Source organism: Pseudorca crassidens, chromosome 16 (assembly GCF_039906515.1).
Source record: "Pseudorca crassidens isolate mPseCra1 chromosome 16, mPseCra1.hap1, whole genome shotgun sequence".
Lineage (NCBI taxonomy): Eukaryota > Metazoa > Chordata > Mammalia > Artiodactyla > Delphinidae > Pseudorca > Pseudorca crassidens.
In genome coordinates this window covers 32,382,254-32,402,720 of record NC_090311.1, presented here as the reverse complement: position 1 = coordinate 32,402,720, position 20,467 = coordinate 32,382,254, and the positions used below count along the sequence as shown (strand labels likewise).

Sequence of the window (20,467 nt, the reverse complement as noted above, 5' to 3'; positions counted from 1 at the left end):
TGCTGGCTTATTATATCCCTTGGGACACCACTGTCCTCCCCTTTCCTTTGCTGGTAAACAAACGGTTATAAGATAGCTGCTTAATATGCAGCTCTATATCCACATTCCAGGCAGGAACAGTTTCTTTCTTTCTTAATTCCTTATGTTTACATCCCTTTTGCTTTTAGATGCACAGCTTCAACACAGATCCAGATGTGTTTATCTTTTTAGTGAGTACACGAGCTGGTGGTCTGGGCATTAATTTGACTGCAGCAGATACTGTTATCATTTATGATAGTGATTGGGTAAGTTGGAAGTGTAGCAATATACTGATTATATTTCCATTCTGAACTTTTAATCTTTCATTGTACACTTTGTAATTTCATTTTTCTGTTTTGAAAAGGTATCCACTTTAAGATGAAAATCATTTCTTTGTCAAGTGTCCAGTGTGTAAAGACTTGAACCTACTTTATCATTGAAGTCACTCTAGCAGTCTAAATTGAGTTAAGGCACTTAAACAGTACCTTAACTCAATTTTAATCAGAATCTTTTTAAACAAAGATTCTGATTGGATCATGCTTATTGACTTTACCCACATAATATGAGTTTAAATAATTTTAACCTTAAGCTGTTAAATGTTATTTTTCTTTTTAACTTTAAGAACCCCCAGTCTGATCTTCAGGCCCAGGATAGATGTCATAGAATTGGTCAGACAAAGCCAGTTGTTGTATATCGTCTTGTTACAGCAAATACTATTGATCAGAAAATTGTGGAAAGAGCAGCTGCTAAAAGAAAACTGGAAAAGTTGATCATCCACAAAAGTAAATAACATTTTGTAGTGCTTTCTCGCTTAAGTTGTCTGTTGTCTGTTGTGAATTTTTGTTATTGTTGTTACTTTCTTTATAAAAGAAATAGGGGCTTCCCTGGTGGCGCAGTGGTTGAGAGTCTGCCTGCCGATGCAGGGGACATGGGTTCGTGCCCCAGTCTGGGAAGATCCTGCATGCCGCGGAGCAGCTGGGCCAGTGAGCCATGGCCGCTGAGCCTGCGCGTCCAGAGCCTGTGCTCCACAACGGGAGAGGCCACAACAGTGAGAGGCCCGCGTACTGCAAAAAGAAAAAGAAAAGAAAGAAAAGAAATCAGTGCAGGATTTAAATAGGCAGTGGGGAATTTGGAGCTGTGAAGACCTAAGCTGGGTTGGTGTGACCATAGACATAATGAAAAATACTAGTGTCTAAAATGAGGAGCAATGGGGCAGTGAAGAGTATCAAGTATACTTTTAAAGTGCCATATCTTAAACTGTCATGGAGATTGACCTGATGTTACTGATTATTCTTTTTTTCATTAAAGAAAAAGAAACTTTTTATTGAAGTATAGTTGATTTCTAATATTATATTAGTTTCAGGTGTACAACATAGTGATTCACAATTTTTATAGCTTATACTCCATTTAAAGTTATTAAAAAATAATGATTGTATTTTTATAAAGTCATTATCTGTGCTGTACAATATCTCCTTATTGCTTATTTATTTTATACATAGCAGTTTATATCTCTTAATCCTCTGCCCCTACCTTGCCCCCACTTCTCCCCACTAACCACTAATTTTTTTCCTATATCTCTGAGTCTGTTTTGTTATTCATCTGTTTTATTTTTTAGATTCCACATATAATTGATAACATACAGTATTTGTCTTTCTCTGTCTGACTTACTTCACTAAGCATAATCTCTAGGTTCATGCACGTTTCAAATGGCAGAATTTCATTCTTATTTATGACGAATAATATTCCATTTTGTATTTTTCTTTAACCATTCATCTTTACCCATTCATCTGTTGATGGACACTTAGGTTGTTTCCATATCTTGGCTATTGTAAATAATGCTGCTGTGAACATTGGGATGCAAGTATCTTTTCAAATTATTATTTTTGTTTTCTTTGGATATATACCCAGGAGTGGAATTGCTGGATCATATGGTAGTTCTATTTTTAGTTTTTTTGAGGAACCTTCGTACTGTTTTCCCACCATTCCTACCAACAGCATACTAGGGTTCCCTTTTCTCCACATCGTTGCCAACGTTTGTTATTTGTAGACTTTTTGATGATAGCCATTCTGACAGGTGTGAAGTGATATCTCATTGTGGTTTTGATTTGTATTTCTCTGATGGATGGCGATATTGAGCATCTTTTCATGTGCCTGTTGGCCGTGTATAGATGTTCTTTGGAAAAATGTCTATTCAGGTCTGCCAGTTTTTTAATCAGTTGTTTAGGGTTTTTGATATTGAGTTGTATGAGCTGTTTATAATATTTTGGATATTAAGCCCTTATCAGACATAGAGTTTGCAAATATTTTCTCCCATTCAGTACGTTGCCTTCTCATTTTATTGATGGTTTCCTTACTGTACAAAACATTTATGTCTGACTAGGTTACATTTGTTTATTTTTTTTGCTTTTGTTTCCCTTGCCTGAGGAGACAGATCTAAAAAATACTGCTAGGATCAATGTCAAAGAATATATTGCCTGTAGTTTCTTGTAGGAGTTTTATGGTTTCAGGTCTTAGTTTAGGTCTTTAATTCATTTTGAGTTTATTTTTGTTTATGGTGTGAGAAAATGTGCTAGTTTCATTCTTTTATATGTAGCTATCCAGTTTTTTGAAGAGACTGTCTTGTCTTCATCGTATGTTTTGCCTACTTTTCATAGATTATTTGAACATAAGTGCTGTGGGTTTATTTCTGTGCTCTCTATTCTGTTCCATTGATCTATGTGTGTGTGTTTATGCAAGTACCATGCTGTTTTGATTACTGTAGCTTTGTAGCATAGTCTGAAGTCAGGGAGCGTGATTCCTCCAGCTTTGGTCTTTTTTCTCAAGATTGCTTTTGTTTTGGAGAGGTCTTTTGTGGTTCCATACAAATGTTGGGATTACTTGTCCAGTTTTGTGAAAAATGCCATGGGTATTTTGGTAGAGATTGCATGAAATCTGTAGATTGCTTTGGGTAGTATGGACATTTTAACAATATTAATTCTTCCAATGCTTCTTTCACCTCCTTAGTTAAGTTTACTCTTAGGTATTTCATTCTTGATGGGATTGTTTTTTTATTTCTGCTTTCTGATAGTTAATTATTAGTGTATAGAAATGCAACAGATTTCTGTATATTAATCTTGTATCCTGCAACTTTGCTGAATTCATTTATTAGCTCTAACAGTTTTTTGTGGAGACTTTAGTTTTTTTCTTGATATAGTATTGTGTCATCTGCAAATAGTGATAGTTGTACTTCTTCCCTTCCAATTTGGATGCCTTTTATTTCTTTTTCTTGTCTGATTGCTGAGGCTGGAACTTCGATACTGTGTCAATAGAAGTGACGAGAGTAGCCATCCTTGTCTTGCTCCTGATTTTCTAGGAAAAGCTTTCAGCTTTTCACTGTTGAGTATGATGTTATTGTTAATGTCTATCCTTTTTTTAAAATAAATTTATTTATTTTATTTATTTATTTTTGGCTGCGTTGGGTCTTAGTTGCTGCGTGTGGGCTTTCTCTAGTTGCGGCAAGCAAGGGCTACTCTTTGTTGAGGTGCACAGGCTTCTCAATGCGGTGGCTTCTGTTGTTGCGGAGCACAGGCTCTAGGCGCAGGCTTCAGTAGTTGTGGCTCGCGGGCTCTAGAGCACAGGCTCAGTAGTTGTGGCGTATGGGCTTAGTTGCTCCGCGGCATGTGGGATCTTCCCAGACCAGGGCTCAAATCAGTGTCCCTTGCATTGGCAGGTGGATTCTTAGCCACTGCGCCATCAGGGAAGCCACTACTATTTATTCTTTTTTTTTTTTTTTTTTTGTGATATGCGGGCCTCTCACTGCTGTGGCCTCTGCTGTTGCGGAGCACAGGCTCCGGATGCACAGGCTCAGTGGCCACGGCTCACGAGCCCAGCCGCTCCACAGCATCTTCCCGGACCAGGGCACGAACCCGTGTCCCCTGCATCGGCAGGCGGACTCTCAACCACTGCGCCACCAGGGAAGCCCTACTGTTTATTCTTGATAAGAGATTTGTGTGCCAAAATGCTTTAAGAAAACTTCCAAGCCTCTTCTTGCAAGTAAAATATATTAAATATTAGAATATTAAAGGTATATTGAAGTAGTGCTACAATAAAATCTGTTTACTTTGTTGAACCTACTATTTCAAAAATATTTGACTCCAGTATGCCCTTTTCATAGTTTCAATAATAGAATATTAAAAACACAGTATTTTTTTTTTTTAATCTAGAAAAGATTTTGAGGATAGAGAAAGTGAAGTGGGTGAGGCATTGGCATTTTATGTTCTGTTCCCTGGTATTCCTTGGAGTTCTGCTTTTATTTATTCAATATAAAATTCTGTTTGGATAAATGGCTTGATGGCTGCCTTAAGAAAAGCTGAAAATCATCTTATATAAGTTTTGAAGCCTAGAAAAATCATAATGTTGAAAATTGCTATCAATTTATTTTATGCTACTTTTCTACTTGCAAATACCTTCTCCAGTATATCTGATTTTGAGGGAAATTGTGGATTAGGCTTTAGACCTCTTTGATTTGATGGAGCATTCAGATTGCAGTTAGAATTTCCATTGGAGGAAAAAGGAACTTGGTCCTAATAAGATGTTGTGCAAATTAAAATTTTTTCACCTGTGCTGCTTTTAGCGATTTGAATTATGAAATAAATTCTGTTTTGTTTTGAATTTAGTTTAAATTAGCTACAGTTTATAGTTTTACTTCCCCAAGTTTTACTTTTACTAATTTTAGAGATTAATCTCAGAGAACAATTTGAAAGGAATTTTTAAAATGCTGACAGTGTTTTATTGAGGTGTTATATACATACAGTAAAATTCCCAGCTAAGTGTACAGCTTGATGCCTATAACAAGTGTATATACTCGATTAATTATTATCCAGATCGAGGTAGTGAACATTTCCAACATCCGAGAAAGTTTCCCTTTCTAGTCATTTCTGAGGCTCCCTTGCTCCTCACTAGAAGGCAACCACTATTCCAATTTTTGTCATATAGGTTAGTTTTTCCTTTAACTTCATACCTGGATTCATTTGTATGTATTCTTTTTTTGCCTAGCTACTTAATATTCGACATAATATTTTGAGATTCATATATGTTGTGTGTGTTAGAAGTTTGCGATTTAAACAAAAAAATTGCTGAGTAATTCATCCATTCTTTTGTTGATGTTTGAATTGTTTACAGATTTTGGTTCTTATGCATAAGCTCCTCTTATACAAATATTTATGGTCATATGTATGTATTTGTTCTTGGTCTTAGAGTGTGTGTATGTTTAGCTACAGAAAACTACCAAACTTTTCCCCAACCATTTTACACTCCCACCAACAAAGTATGATTAATTGCAGTCGCTTTTCTTTTTTTACCAACACTTGGTTTGTCTGTCCTTTTTAATGTAAGGCATTCTGATTGGTTTGTAATGTATTGTATTTTGGCTTTAAAGGCAATTTTGAGTGTTTTGAATTTCTTGAAAATTTTTTCTAGATCATTTCAAAGGTGGTCAATCTGGATTAAATCAATCTAAGAACTTTTTAGACCCTAAGGAATTAATGGAATTATTAAAATCTAGAGATTATGAAAGGTAAGATTATTTTAATTTTAGAAAAATATAATGCATAGTTTTGATTTATCATATAGATGTGAATATCTTGTTTCCTTACAGGGAAGTAAAAGGATCAAGAGAGAAGGTCATTAGTGATAAAGATCTGGAGTTGTTGTTAGATCGAAGTGATCTCCTTGGTAAGTATCTCTCATGGTTTTACTTATTATTTTTACAGAAACTTTGAAACATATACATAAGTAGAGAGAATAGTATAATATACCTCTGTGGATAATTCATTCTGCCATTAATAGTTTACAACATTTAGCCAATTTTATTTCATTGCCATTTTCTTTAGTCAGAGTGTTAAACTCATGACATTTTACCCATAGCCACTTTCTTAGGCATCTTTTACTGAGAAGAACATGTTTTTAAACATAGTCACTATGTCATTATTACATTTAAGAGAGTTGGTCCTGAAACCTTAGTATCAGCTAATACCCAGTTCATATCCAGATTTCTCCAGTTGTCTCAAATCTTTTTACGGTTTGAATCAGGATCCAAATTTCATTGTTTGCTATATCTCTTTTCTTCTATATCACCCTCCTCACTTTTGTTTTTCCATGCCATCGATTTGTTGGAAAAACTGGGTTATTTGTCCAGTAAAATGACCTGCATTCCGGAATTCGCCGACTCCTCCCCCCCTTACCCATTGTTCTTTTTTTTTTTAGTAAATTTTTAAATTTTTATTTATTTTTGGCTGCATTGGGTCTTTGTTGCTGTGCACGGGCTTTCTCTAGTTGCAGCGAGCGAGTGCTACTCTTTGTTGCGGAGCACAGGCTCTAGGCGCTCGGGCTTAGTAGTTGTGGCTCGTGGGTTCTAGAGTGCAGGCTTAGTAGTTGTGGTGCACAGGCTTACTTGCTCTGCGGCATGTGGGATCTTCCCAGGCCAGGGCTTGAACCCGCGTCCCCTGCGTTGGCAGGCGGATTCTTAACCACTGCGCCACCAACGAAGTCCAGGAAAAGGATTCTTTTTTTTTTTTTTTGCGGTACACGGGCCTCTCACTGTTGTGGCCTCTCCCGTTGCGGAGCACAGGCTCCGGACGCACAGGCTCAGCAGACATGGCTCACAGGCCCAGCCGCTCCGCAGCATGAGGGATCCTCCCGGACCGGGGCACGAACCTGCGTCCCCTGTATCGGCAGCATCGGCAGGCGGACTCTCAACCACTGCGCCACCAGGGAAGCCCCAGGAAAAGGATTCTTAAACAGGATACAAAACTCTCAAACTAAATGAAGAGATGAATAGATTTTATTAATTTAAAGACTTCTGTAAAAACAAACAATACCGTAAACAGATAAGAGATAAACTACAAATATTTGCAGCACACAGCGGCACACAGGAAATGTTTATCGTATATAAATAAGTAAATATCAACAAGAAAACTGGACAGCTTAAGAGCAGACGATTACCAGGAGAGAAAGAAACACCCAGCGAACATAAAAAGATGCTTCAATCTCCCTAGGAATCAGAGAATGCAAATTAAAACCAGTAGTGCTTTCATTCCAATAGCTATCATATTGACAAAAATGCAAAAGATAGATTTCATATTAGCTATGGGAGTGTATAAAGATATATTTTCATGATGTTTTGCTTTCCTGCTTTTAAACTAACCATAATTGGGCTTTTTAAAAAATATCTCTGAGAACATAATTCAGATTGGTGTTGTTTATTGCTATGTATCAGTATATCTTAAATACAGCAGAAGTGATTTTGATTAGCAAACTGCTGTTTCAGTTTGTTTGTTCCCTGGAGGCCAGTTCTAGTTTTTAATAAGAGGAGTGTACTTTCTTTCTAAAGTGGCCCACATTTCTGTGGATTTTAAAATTTTGGACAAATGACTCACTTCTCATAAAAACATAGTGGACCTCTCTTTTAAGATTTCTTTTTAAGTTCTTATACTTAAAAAAAAAAAAAACTTGTTTATATATTTTTCCCTTAGATCAAATGAATGCCTCAGGACCAATTAAAGAGAAGATGGGGATTTTCAAGATACTAGAAAATTCTGAAGATTCCAGTCCCGAATGTTTGTTTTAAACTGGAGCTAAAAGAATGTCTTTAAAAAGTTCTTGTTTACATCTGGTGATCTGTATTGGTGTTAAAATCCAGATTTTTCACTCTACTTCTTTGATTATATCAGTTTACGTAATATAACTTGTACCATTGCATACGTTTCTGAGCCTTATTAAGAGCAAAGACATATTCATAGTAAGTTTCAGTTAATTTTTCGGACTCGATAGTACTCCTGGGTATAGGCTGTTGTGTCCTTAACCACTGCCAGATTTATACAGTCTTCCTGTGGAAGTTTAATGTCTTTCCCCCACCCTCCTTTTTAGCAATACAGTTCATGAGTTTTTGGTACTTCAGTTATGGAGTAGGCTTTGGATGGGGGAAAGATTGGGATTATACTGTCTATTGTTGAAATAAGAAATGGTTTGATTTTTTAGGGTCTCTTTCTATAAAATAGTTTGCCAAATAAATGTTTGTTATAAGATGATCTCATCAGATTATTTTTTCAGATAAATAATGGCTCAGGTGAAATACTAGCAAACGTCTTGACTGGCATTGTGATTCAACATTATGGTAACTCTTGTTTCATTCATTAGTACTATACACATATGTCATATAAAGATTTCAACTGGACCTTGGATCAATGCAGAGAAGGCTCTGGAAGAAATTATAGGTTCTTGACAAAAGACCAGAAATTGGAAGTGGCAGTGTACCATGCAAAACAAGAACAGAACAAGAGAAAAGGGACCCTGAAAATTTATAGCAGGGAGGGGTTAAAATAAGACTTAGGAATATAAGTAACACAAGATCCATAACAGAGGAGCAAAATGGGAACCATTTAGGCCCTGTATGTATATGAAAACTGAATGCTCCCTGAACCATACATTTTTGTGGAGGTTGTTATTCTTGCTGCCATGTATATTCAAATGTAGATGAGATTCTCTCTGCCTTAGGGTAATGGAACCTAGGACTCAGAAGAAAAACTATTTTAAGAGAATATTCAGCCAAAGGAAAGAATAGACTACAGAGTGGATTTTTTCAAAGTGGAAATGTTTACCAGTCGCTGACAAATCATCATCGTAACCTTAGTTGGTTGCTTAGTAGTCATACTAAGTTTTTCTAATCCATTCTCTTACATTGAGCTCAAATGATTATTTCATGGGTTTATTTCTGTCCTTAACATTTCTAATACCTCCTCCCTCTGGGCTTGCTCCCTGTCCACACAGAGAAAATAAAAATGATCAGAAAAGAACTTGCCACCACTGCATCTGTAAACCTACCAGCATCTGTGCCCATGTATCGTTTACTTTTATGGATATAGTCTGTCCTAGCTAGAGCCAACAGAAAGGCCCCATTTCTTGTTTTACAGCAAACTCCTTGAAACAAGTCTATATTCACTGACTTGTTTCGCTTCCATTTTTTTCCTAAACCCATTCCAGTCAGATTTTTAAAGTCTCCAGTGACCTCTACGACCTCATTTACTTGATCTTTCAGCAGCATTTCACATAGTTGTTTCATTTCCACTAAACCATTTCTTTAGTTTGCTAGGTTTTCAGCAAACACATTTGCCTGGTTCTTCCTACTTCTGGTTCTTTCTCAATCTCCTTTGCTGTTTCTTTCTTACGTCTTTGACTCCTTAACATTAGAATCTCCCAAGTGGGCTCCCTTGATGGTCTTGTTGCTTTAAATGCCAACTATGTATTAAATTAAATGCCAACTATGTGGTATGACTCAGGTTTATATCTCCAGCAAGAATCTTTCTCCTGAACTCACTTCCAACTGCCTACTTGATATTTTTACTTGGTTGCCTGATAAACGATCCCAAATCTGAACTGTATGAACTTGTTCTCCAGCCTCTTAAGACTGTTACCAACCATGCGGTTATTTTTCAAATTCTGAAATCTTGTGTTGTCATCTCCTGTGTTTTCTGGGAGTTTAATGACTCTTTCATCCTTTGTTACTTTAGTTTCCAGATTTTAGTTTAAGGGGCAAGAGGAACAGATGTATTCACTCCATGATATTGAAACAAATACTCCCTGCTTCATCTGTGTAAAAAGGTATTCTCAGACCAGGATTTGTCTTCCTTCACTTTGTCAAATTGCCAAGAAAAATACTTCATTAGCTTTACTATTCGGTGAGTCATTCTTCTGTATTACAAGGCAGTTCCTGAATGTACTGAGAGGTATAGTGAAAGTGGTACTTGAACATTTCCAGGCAAATATGTTTGATGGAATCTTTCACTGATGTCTTAGCAATTGTATTTGATTTTTTAGTCTTAGAACTTTGAAGTAATACTTTATGAAAAGCCTGAAATGCACTAACGTTTATATTCAAAACATTAAGTAAGTGTTTCTGGTTTTAAATTCTATACTCTTACTTCCTAAGATTATTTTGGTTTTGAGTTTTTTAAGTTAATGGTACTTAAGTTTTTATGATTCTATTTGCTGTATTCAGTACATCTTCACAAATAACATACTATGTTTTAATACTTTATCATTGATTATGGTTATAAAAATCAAGCCCAAGGAATCATATTTATGAGTAAAATTAAAGATATCTTTTGGTCTTTATTTCTTTGGAATCACTTATTGTTATCACTTGGTTTACAACCATTGCTACATTCAGAGAAGAGGTAACTTGTCGAAATCTAGTGAAGTTGTCTTTCCATTATATACATTTTACGTCTCTAACTTAGGTAATGATTTTAACTCTAAACAGGTTTGATTAAAAGTTGAAATGACGTGTGTGTGTGTGTGTGTGTGTGTGTGTGTGTGTGTGTGTGTGCGCGCGCGCGCGCGGGGTACGCAGGCCTCTCACTGTTGTGGCCTCTCCCGTTGCGGAGCACAGGCTCCGGACGCATAGGCTCAGCGGCCATGGCTCACGGGCCCAGCCGCTCCGCGGCATGTGGGATCTTCCCGTACCAGGGCACGAACCCGCGTCCCCTGCATCGGCAGGCGGACTCTCAACCACTGCGCCACCAGGGAAGCCCTGAAATGACTTTTAAAGTGAATTATAAAAACAAATTTTTACATTTTTATTTCTGGCTTAGAGGTGGCAAACTAAGCTTAAAATACAACATGTTGTAATGTAGTCTATGGTGCATATCTAGGACATGAGTTTGACAACAGCACCAAGCAGATGGCAGCCAGATGCAACAAAAATACTGTCTCTCTTAGGTGTTACTTGGTACCAATATAATTGGAAAGTATGAGCACTCACAGGAAGCTGTACTTGATTGTATAGTAGTTGGTCATTCATGTGATCTATAGTGTACTTGTTATACATTTTGTTTAGATCTGATTGAAATGAATACACATTTTAAAACTCAAATTCCTGAGCTATGTCCACAGGTTCCAGTGGAGAAGCGCAGCCCTAAAGGATAAATTAATTTGTCCATAATTTCTCCTGATCTCCCTTTCACAAATCTGTCTCCTCCAGTCAGATCAATCTACAGATCAGCCCCCAAGTCCCATCTCTGGGTCTTTTTTTATTTCTTCCTGAGTCTTAACTACTTTTTAGATTCCTCTATATTATTAACTGTTTGCTTAAATGTCACCATCTGAAGAGGTCTTTGATAGTAGGGGGATTGTGTGAGCCGTTCCTCTTCTCTAAAGTATTTCAGGATGTTTATAAAATAATGTGTGCCTGCTTTTTCATTTTCAGTACTCGCCACCACCCCCCGCACCTATACAATTAAGGTGCTCAGATGAACATTTCATTTCTTCTTAGCTTTAAAAAGTTATTTAAAGAAATATAAAAATAGCACAGTTATTATAGAAACATAGCAAGTTTCATTTTCACTTTTTATTGAGATATAACATCTCAGTAAAGAAATCTTATACTCAGTTTGGTGTATCCACTGTGTAACTTACCATCCAGATTAAATGGGGTGTTTCTTTAAAGAAGGCTTTCTGCCTTCCTAGTTAATAACCCTACCCCAAGGTAACCAGTCTTCTAATTTTCGTCACCACAGACTAATTCTACATAGCGAAATCTATGATGGGTATGCAAATTAGTGAGGTTTGGGAACCGTTAACCAAAAAACATTTCTCAGTACGGATGAAAACCTCTGGTGAGAACAGATCAATTATATAATTATCTTACCCCTCTTTTCTCTTGCTCTCTGTACAATTTATTACTGGATTTTTGAATAAGGATTTTTAGCTGCTGCCACCACCACCAATACTAAGCGTATTTCTTGAAAGATACGAAGTGAATCTCATCTTATCGTTTCATCAAATGAGATCTCTGACCTGACTACCTTGTGCTGGGGAACCAGGCATGGACTCATTTGGGAGCATGGGGTGCAGGAGGCTTTCCTTTACCCTATTTATCTCACCACCAAGGTTATACCTGCTGTGTTCCTACCTTTTTCTCCACCTTCCAATGAATTCTCTTTATACCAGTACTAGGGTGTATGACAAGTGATAGTAGAATATTATACTACTTGGTACAAGACAGGTTTAATCTTTTCATGGGAGAGAATGGAAGCTTAAGTTCTGCATGGACCTGAAGATAGGTACCAGTGATGCCAGAGGTAATCCTAAAAACTAATAATTGATCAACTCCTTACTTACTGTTTGGACTTGTTCTGTCACATTCCTCACTCAGACGTGTGAGTGGTTGGCTCCTTGGCATTCAGGTGTCAGCTTGCATTTCACTTCAGAATGAATGTCCCTGATCCTCCCCCCAAAGGACCACACTTGCCAATCTGTCAGCCTCTCATCACCTCCACAAGGTTGGGTACTTTATCTGTTTTGTTGACTACATAAGAGAGCATGTTGGAAACATGAAGTAGGAATAAAGTTAGAATCATCCAGTGAACACACTGGATAAAGAAATACTGTTCCCTAGAATTAAAGCAAGATGAAAGACCTCAGATTAGATTATCGAGCACTAAACAGAAAAGATACGGAAAACTATACTCCTGGATTCATTATAGATAAAATAACATCAAATGCAAAGAGAGTCTTCTAAAACCAGATCACTCACAAAGGAACAAAGATCAGGTGGACAGCAGATGTGTTATTTTACAGGAAAAATAAGACTTAAAAATTTCAATGTGTTGAAAAAAAAATCCCAACCTAGAATCACATCTGTTTAAATGTGAGGGAACAGTGAAGATATTTCAAGGCATACAAGTTTTGCCATGGAAAAAAGTAAAGTGAAACCAGCCTAACATAGAATCCACATTTCTGACATGGCTCGTTAGTACCTCACTGAGGATCACCCTAATTCAGTACGTACTTCAAAATGTAGCCCATTAAAAAGATTTTTTTTATTGAAGTATAGTTGATTTATCAAAAAAACAACACAATCAAAAAGTGGGCAGAAGATCTAAATAGACATTTCTCCAAAGAAGACACAGATGGCCAACAGGCACATGAAAAAGTGCTCAACATGGCTAATTAGAGAAATGCAGATCAAAACTACAATGAGGTATCACCTCCAGTCAGAATCATCAAAAAGTCTACAAATAATAAATGCTGGAGACGGTGTAGAGAAAAGGGGACCCTCCTACATTGTTGATGGGAATGTAAATTGGTACAACCACTATGGAGAACAGTATGGAGGTTCCTTAAAAAACTAAAAGAACTACCATATGATCCTGCAATCCCACTCCTGGACATATATCCAGGGAAAGCTATAAATTGAAAAGATAAATGCACCCCTATGTTCATAGCAGTACTATTTATAATAGCCAATACCTAAATGTCCATGGACAGATGAATGGATAAAGAAGATACACACACACAATGGAATACTATTCAGTCATAAAAAAGAACAAAATAATGCCATTTGCAGCAACGTGGGTGGACCTAGAGATTATACCAAAAGAAGTAAGCCAGAGAAAGACAAATCATATGATATCATGTATGTGGCATCTAAAATACAGTACAAATGAACCTATCTATGAAACAGAAACAGACTCACAGACATAGAGAACAGACTTGTGGTTGCCAAGGGGAAGGGGGTTGGGGAGGGATGAAGTGGGAGGTTGGGGTCAGCAGATGTAAGTTAATATATACAGAATGGATACACAACAAGGTCCTACTGTGTAGCACAGAGAACTATATTCAGTATCCTATGGTAAACCATAATGGAAAATATAAAAAAAACGGAATGTATATATATGTATAACTGAATCACTTTGCTGTACAGCAGAAATTAACACGTTGTAAATCAACTATACTTCAATTTAAAAAATTAAAAAAACAAACATAGCCTTCACCCCTTATGTGGTGCAGATCTTGGTTTTGATTTCTCATGGGTGACCTTTTTCTCCATACCCAAGGTCCTGCCTGGACTGACAGTGAACGTCTTCACTTTCCTACATTGGTGGATAGAATTCTTTTAATCCTTTTTTTAATAGAATGAAGCAGTCTTGTGAACATCCAGGTCTTATGTAGTTGTTTCAAAACTTAATGCCCCATTTTGAGGCAATAATTCTGTTCTGTCCTTGGGCTTATGAGTCAATTCTGTACTCCACTCTTTATCTTTTGGGTTCTGGCACCTGAATATTTGCCTTTCTTTCCTTTGAGTTTGTATAAAAGTATTTTTGTAATATTTTATGCAGCATTTATATGTGTTTATAGTTGGTGGGGAGCCATTCATGTCAGCTCTGTCTACCGTGTTTCTTTGGATTTATCTTTATATTCTTATTTTATGATTGTTGAAGTTGAATAAGTGAATTTATTTCTTGTAATTCAGTGATTACATGCAAAGCTATACAATTTATATATTGATAAATACTGGGCATTTAATGAGATTTACTTGCAAATAGTTGGGATTTTACTTTTAGAATCTTTTCACACCTTAATTATTATTTAAGATGTTTTAAAATATTTTGAACAGTACTGTCACATGGTGGGTGGATTTTTTTTGGTTAGACTTTAAAAAATGAATTCTGATTTCATTGCATTGGGATCAGTGAATGTTGCTAGAATAACAGTGTTGCTTTTGGTGGTCGATTAAGATATTCTTTGTGGCCTAGTAAGTAGTTAATTTTTGAGAGAGCTTTGCTAGCAGCTTTATCCTGGAGCACATGTAAGGTCAGCTGCACCAAAAGCTTTCAAGTTTGGCTTAGCTGTTCCATTCTTAAATGAGGAGGTTGACTGTCTATGCCCTATAAATCCTGCCTACCTACCCCCATTCTACTTGCATCACATCTAATTTCCCATCAGCCAAAGAGAGTCACTGGGGCAAGCCCAGAATCATAGTTGGGGGGCACTGTAAAGTTATATGGCAAAGGTATGGGTACAGGGACAGATGAGGCATTTATGCAAACCACCACTGAGAATTATTTCTTACTTTCAAACACAAGTAAATACAAAACCAGTTGGAGACAGTTGAAAATGTTTTTGAAAGCCTTGTGATATTTAGTTAGTTCTGCCCAGTCTTCAAAGCTTAGTTCAAATACCATTAATTTTTCTTGATTCCATTAAATTTTCTTGATTCTCACAACAAGGTATTTTCATCCCTTTCAGATTTCTACAGATCCTTCTACCTTTTTTAGGACACTCATTATTCAGTACCTTATAACTCTCCGAGAATATGCATTTTATTCTTGACTAGAGAATAATATCCCGAGGACCACTTCTTTTTTTCCTGAAAAATTTCCTTAATTCCTAATCCAGACCCTGGTGTGCAGTAACTGTCCAATAAATATTTACTGAATAAACACAAGAATGAGCAAATGGAAGAAAGATTAAGCAAACCTTCAGAGAGGGTTTTGGGACATAAGAAAATCCCTTAAATCCCGTGAGAAGTCCTTGTAAGTTCTAATTATAATTATTTTCTTCCTATAAGGAAAATGCTAAATTTCCAGTAATGTTAGTTTAAAACTGGCCTTATTTGAAGTGTTTCTTTAAAGAGAAACAGACACAAATCACACCCAGACTTCCCAGTGGCAATTTATTTCTCCTATAAAGGTAGAATTCCATACTGTATATAAATGCATATGATGTTTGAATTATGAAGCTAATCTCATAGTAACTAGGTAGATTTCTGAAACCAAAGGGTTTTCTTCAATTGCCTGTAAAGATAATCCTAAAATCCTTTAAAGTCTGGTGTTTACAAAGAGCCAATTTCATCATTCAAAAGTGTCTACTTCTATGAAGTTCTAGAAGAGCTAAAACTAATGTGCTAGAAACCAGAGCAGTGGTTGCTTCTGAGGATGGGGATTGCCTGGAAACGGGGTGAGGGAACTTTCCAGGGGAATGGAATTATTCTACATCTTGATAGTGTGTGGTTTACTCAGGTGTTGGTGTTTATCAAAACTGACTATATTGTATACTTAACTCTTATCAGAAGGCCCCAGTGTCCCCAAATGAGCAAGATGTTAAAGGCCGTTTCCAAAAGGAAAGGTGTTTCAAGTACCTGAAAATAAACCTTTTCTCGTGCCCATTCTGATTTAGACCGACCATGTGTTTATGCTTGCCCTTTCAAGGCATAGCTGGGCTTTATGCTTTGCGTTATGATTACAATATTAATCTTGATAAAGATGATTTCTGATGACAAATAATAAAATATTTAAGACAAGATTGGTAAATGCATGTGCAGAAACTCTCCAGTCTTTAAAAAATCAAACCATTCTTTCCAAATAACTTTTTTCCCACTTCTTTCTAAACTAATACATGTTCTATGTTGATAGTGTCAAAACATCAGATACTTTTAAGAAAGAAAAGAAAGAAAAGGAAAAGAAAAATCACTTATTTCACCACCCAGCCACTACTGTTAAAAACCTGGGGGCTAATTCCTTCCCACACTTTTCTATGTGAACATATATGTGTTTACATGTTTTCTTTCAAATGGAAGTTCTCTGTATGTTCTTTTCAACATGCCTTTTTCGCTTGATACATACTGAACATTTTGCGGCCAAGACTGTTCCTGACTGAGTAGAAAAGGGGTGAAGCCAGACTGGGAAGTGGCGGGAAGGGAGTGAAGACACAAGGACTGGCCCTGAGGCATCTCACCATCACTCTGCCCCTCCTTGTCACCGTCTGCTTTGCAGAGAGGGCTGTGCCTCCTGGGATGGGCGCCTGCAGTGCTGCTTGTCAGAGAAGGAAAAAGGCAACCTTCTTTCAGGTAATCCTGGCTGCACTGACTACAGGAAGCAAAAGGGAGCATGTGCAGAGGGGGATCTGCTTGCCCACAGTGTATTTTCAGCCAGCTTGGAAATACTTAAACCCTTTGTCAGGGAGATACGAAGCAGAGTTTTGAGTTACATGCTGTTATAATCATCTAAAGGGCAATGTTTGTTTGTTTTAACCAGCAAATTGCATGTTATCGTACTTCAGAAAAATTTTGTCAGAAGCCAGCTTGTAGACAAAGAAAAAATGCTATAGTGACCGTTTAACGATAATGCCAGCTATCATGTGTGTATAGTGCTACCACGTGCCAGGCCCTGTTCCAAGACCTTTACCTACACTAAATCTTTCAATATAAATCGTTACAAGGCCATCTGTTAGGGACACCTCCCTGTCAGAGTTCAAGTGACCAATCCAGTATGCTTTTTTTTCCTTTAAAAATTAAAGCTTATCAAATAACAGCAGAACTATTCTCTAACAGCTGCTTTTATTCTTATGTATTTTAGGGAAAGATCATATAGGTTGGTGCCATCTTTTGCCAGATTTCTACTGTTATCAATTGCTTCCTGGGTTTTTTTCTACTTTTTTTCTCTGTGAATCTGTCCTCAGCTCTTCCTGCTTTAAAATAAATTGCCTTGGAGCTTGCATAACCTGTTAACTCTGTGTTTAGGCCTCCAGCTCAGCCACTGAATGGCTCCACTGATCAGTGTGGCTTCTGACGTGTCCCTGAGCCCTTTCATCTTTCACTTGACAATGAATGGAAAAAGTTTTCTTGGTGGCTCCAATCTTTCTCTCCAAAGAATATAAAAATTCCACTGCAGACTTAGAATCACAGTGTTTCAGTTGAGAAGGAACTTTATTTAGGGATTAGCTAACTCAAAGATTTCCTGTTATTGATAGTAGTGGCTTAGTAAATACAAACTTGTTTTTGATTGATTATGACCATCTCATTCCATAAACAAACTCTTATTTGCCACAAGGAAGGGCCATGAAATTGAAATAGGATCTCTCAACGTGCAAGCTGGTGGACAATCTCAGAATTTAGCCCTGAAATTTGTACTAAAAATGGTTATACGTGGCAATATACGAAAAGACCACAAGGTGGCATAATTTTCCCAATTAAAACTGACCTTCCCGGTTCTATTTGTCTTTATATTTTACAAGGTTAAGGTTTCCATTTTACTTATTTTATTTTGCCTGTTGAAAAAGGGAAAGAACAACAATTCACTAACTCCTGTATCTGTAACAGCAAGGGAGATTTCTAAGTTATTTCATTATGTTTTAAAGTAGAATCTTCTCTTTTTCTAATTATAAAAGTAACAATTTCAGAAAATTTGGAAAACACAGAAATCATGTTCCTTATCTCTTTCTATGTGCACAATTAAAAGCACACACATATTTACACTCGCAGGATCACATTGTATATAAAACCTAGCAAATTGTTTTTCCTAGTAAGAATATAAGATTTATAATTTATATCCATAATTATTTTCCAAGAATATTATTGAGTACATACTAAATTATTTTACAATATACATGGATCATTATTTTTTTTAAGTAATTGTCTGTTATTGGATAAGTGTTGGATATATAGCGCTGTCTCCTATATAGGTCTTTGTAAGTCTCTGATTTGCTTCTTGGGATACATTTCTATAAGTCTGAAGGTGTGAACATTTTCTAGGCTTTTGATAAATATTGTCTAGGAATGATTTGCCCATTTTAACAACATTTACCCATTTACCTAGCACTGTGTGTGTGTTAATTTGTTCAACCAATTTTGTTAAATCTGGAGTTGTAAATATATGTAAGGCTTTTAATGCATATTGTCTAGGAATGATTTGTGTATATATCTATACCTCCACAAAATTAGAACAGCACTTACTTACTTGAACCAAGTAGTGTGCTTATGTATTCATTTATTCATTCATTCATTTTGTAATTTTTTCAGTTCATTTATGTATGGTTGTGTGTGTGCATTTTCTTGTCATGTCAATATGTTTCTTACTGAAAGTGATAGTAAAAAAAAAAGTGTTTAAAACCCTGATCATATGGTTACTGAGTACCAAAATTCCTACCAGAGTTCTGTTACATATTATTCCTCTGTTCAGGGACCCTAGAGAACAAGAAGTCTCCTGGCTTCATTTTACTGATTAGGAAACTAAGGCTAGAGAAGAAAGCAATCTTCCCAAAGATGGCAGGGCAGAAGCCAGACTCAGAACCAAGATCTCTTGGCATCCTGTACTGAATCCTTTCCATTCTACCATCCTACATAAATGAGCCAGGCATCTACCAAGGGGTGTCTCTGATTAGGTTAGTGATCAAGACAGGAACTAGGAGAGTAAAGAAAATGAATGAAGACAATTGGAAATATTGGGGCCTCATATAAAGTGGTGAGGACATACCCCTTCTAAAATTATTGATGTTAAAAATTTAAAAACAAGATTTCTGTGGCTAGTAAGGAGTTTATAACATTGATCTAAGGCCTTTTTATGGAATAACCAAGCAGTCCCCCACAAGGGCTGAAATTCTATGACATTTATTGAATGTCCATGTTCACTGCAGCATTATTTACAATAGCCAAGATATGGAAACAACCTAAATGTCCACTGAAGGATGAATGGATAAAGAAAATGTGGTCTATGTATGCAAGAGATTACTATTTGGCCATAAAAAAAGAATGAAATATTGCCATTTGCAACAACATGGATGGACCCTGAGGGTATTATGCTAAGTGAAATAAGTCAGAGAAAGACAAGTGCCATATAATCTCATTTATATGTGGAATCTAAAACAGAAAACAACAAAAAAAACCCCAAACAACTAAACTCCTGGATACAGAGAACAGTTTGGTGGTTACCAGAGGTGGGGGCTCAGGTAGGGCAAAATGTGTGAAGTGGTCAAAGGGTACAAACCTTAAGTTATAAAATAAAAAAGTCATGGGGATGTACTGTACAGCATGGTGACTATACATGCCGCGGAGAAACTAAGCCCGTGCTCTACCGCTACTGAGGCCTGCGCGCCTAGAGCCCGTGCTCCGCAACAAGAGAAGCCACCGCACTCAGAAGCCCGCGCACCGCAACGAAGAGTAGCCCCCGCTCGCCGCAGCTAGAGAAAGCCCACACGCAGCAACGAAGACCCAACGCAGCCAAAAATAAATAAAATTATTTTTAAAAATAATAATACTGTATTGCATATCTGAAAGCTGCTAAGAGAGTAAGTCTTTAAGTTTTCATTATGGGGAAAAAAATTCTGTAACTATGTATGGGGACGGATGTTAACTAGACTTATTGTGGTGATCATTTTGCAATACATACAAATACCAAATCATTATGTTGTACACCGAAAACTAATATAATGTATGTCAACATACCTAAAAAATACAATATAGAAACATAATTTCTTTTTTATTGAGGTGAAATTTAGCAACAGGGAATTGTACATATCTTAACTGTACAATTTGATGAGTTTTGATCAATGCTAACACCCATGTAACAACGATTCGATCAAAATATAGAACATTATCATTACCCCTGTAAGTCCCCTTATGTCCGATCCAGTCCATCAATGTCCATAATTGTCCTAAAACAATACTTTTCTATTTCTATAGATTAATTTTTCCCTTCCTTGAAATTCATATACCTGTGTGTAATAACATAGTTTGCCAGTTTCATGGCAGCAAGGGGCAGTACCTACACCCTGGAGCCTGCTGAAATTATTCAAACAGCTAATCTTAAGCTTACTAATCATACCTACCCTGTCTCGCTCATTCCTTCCCACTAAA

General features: G+C 36.7%; 2 protein-coding genes across 2 annotated transcripts in view; both read left to right on the top strand.

Moving 5' to 3' along the window:
- The window catches only part of HELLS (helicase, lymphoid specific), a 40,671-nt gene extending 30,504 nt beyond the window's left edge, over positions 1-10,167 (top strand). Inside the window, exons 18-22 of the mRNA XM_067709944.1 lie at positions 168-284; positions 641-800; positions 5,476-5,572; positions 5,654-5,730; positions 7,530-10,167. Of these exons, the coding sequence (XP_067566045.1) occupies positions 168-284; positions 641-800; positions 5,476-5,572; positions 5,654-5,730; positions 7,530-7,624 (546 nt within the window). The 3' untranslated portion in view covers positions 7,625-10,167. The remainder of the gene's footprint in view (positions 1-167; positions 285-640; positions 801-5,475; positions 5,573-5,653; positions 5,731-7,529) is intronic.
- Positions 10,168-12,100: 1,933 nt separating this feature from the next.
- LOC137208452 (cytochrome P450 2C18-like) overlaps positions 12,101-20,467 on the top strand; it is a 77,389-nt gene continuing 69,022 nt past the window's right edge. The window contains 1 exon segment of the mRNA XM_067708887.1: positions 12,101-12,134. Within this exon segment, the coding sequence (XP_067564988.1) occupies positions 12,101-12,134 (34 nt within the window).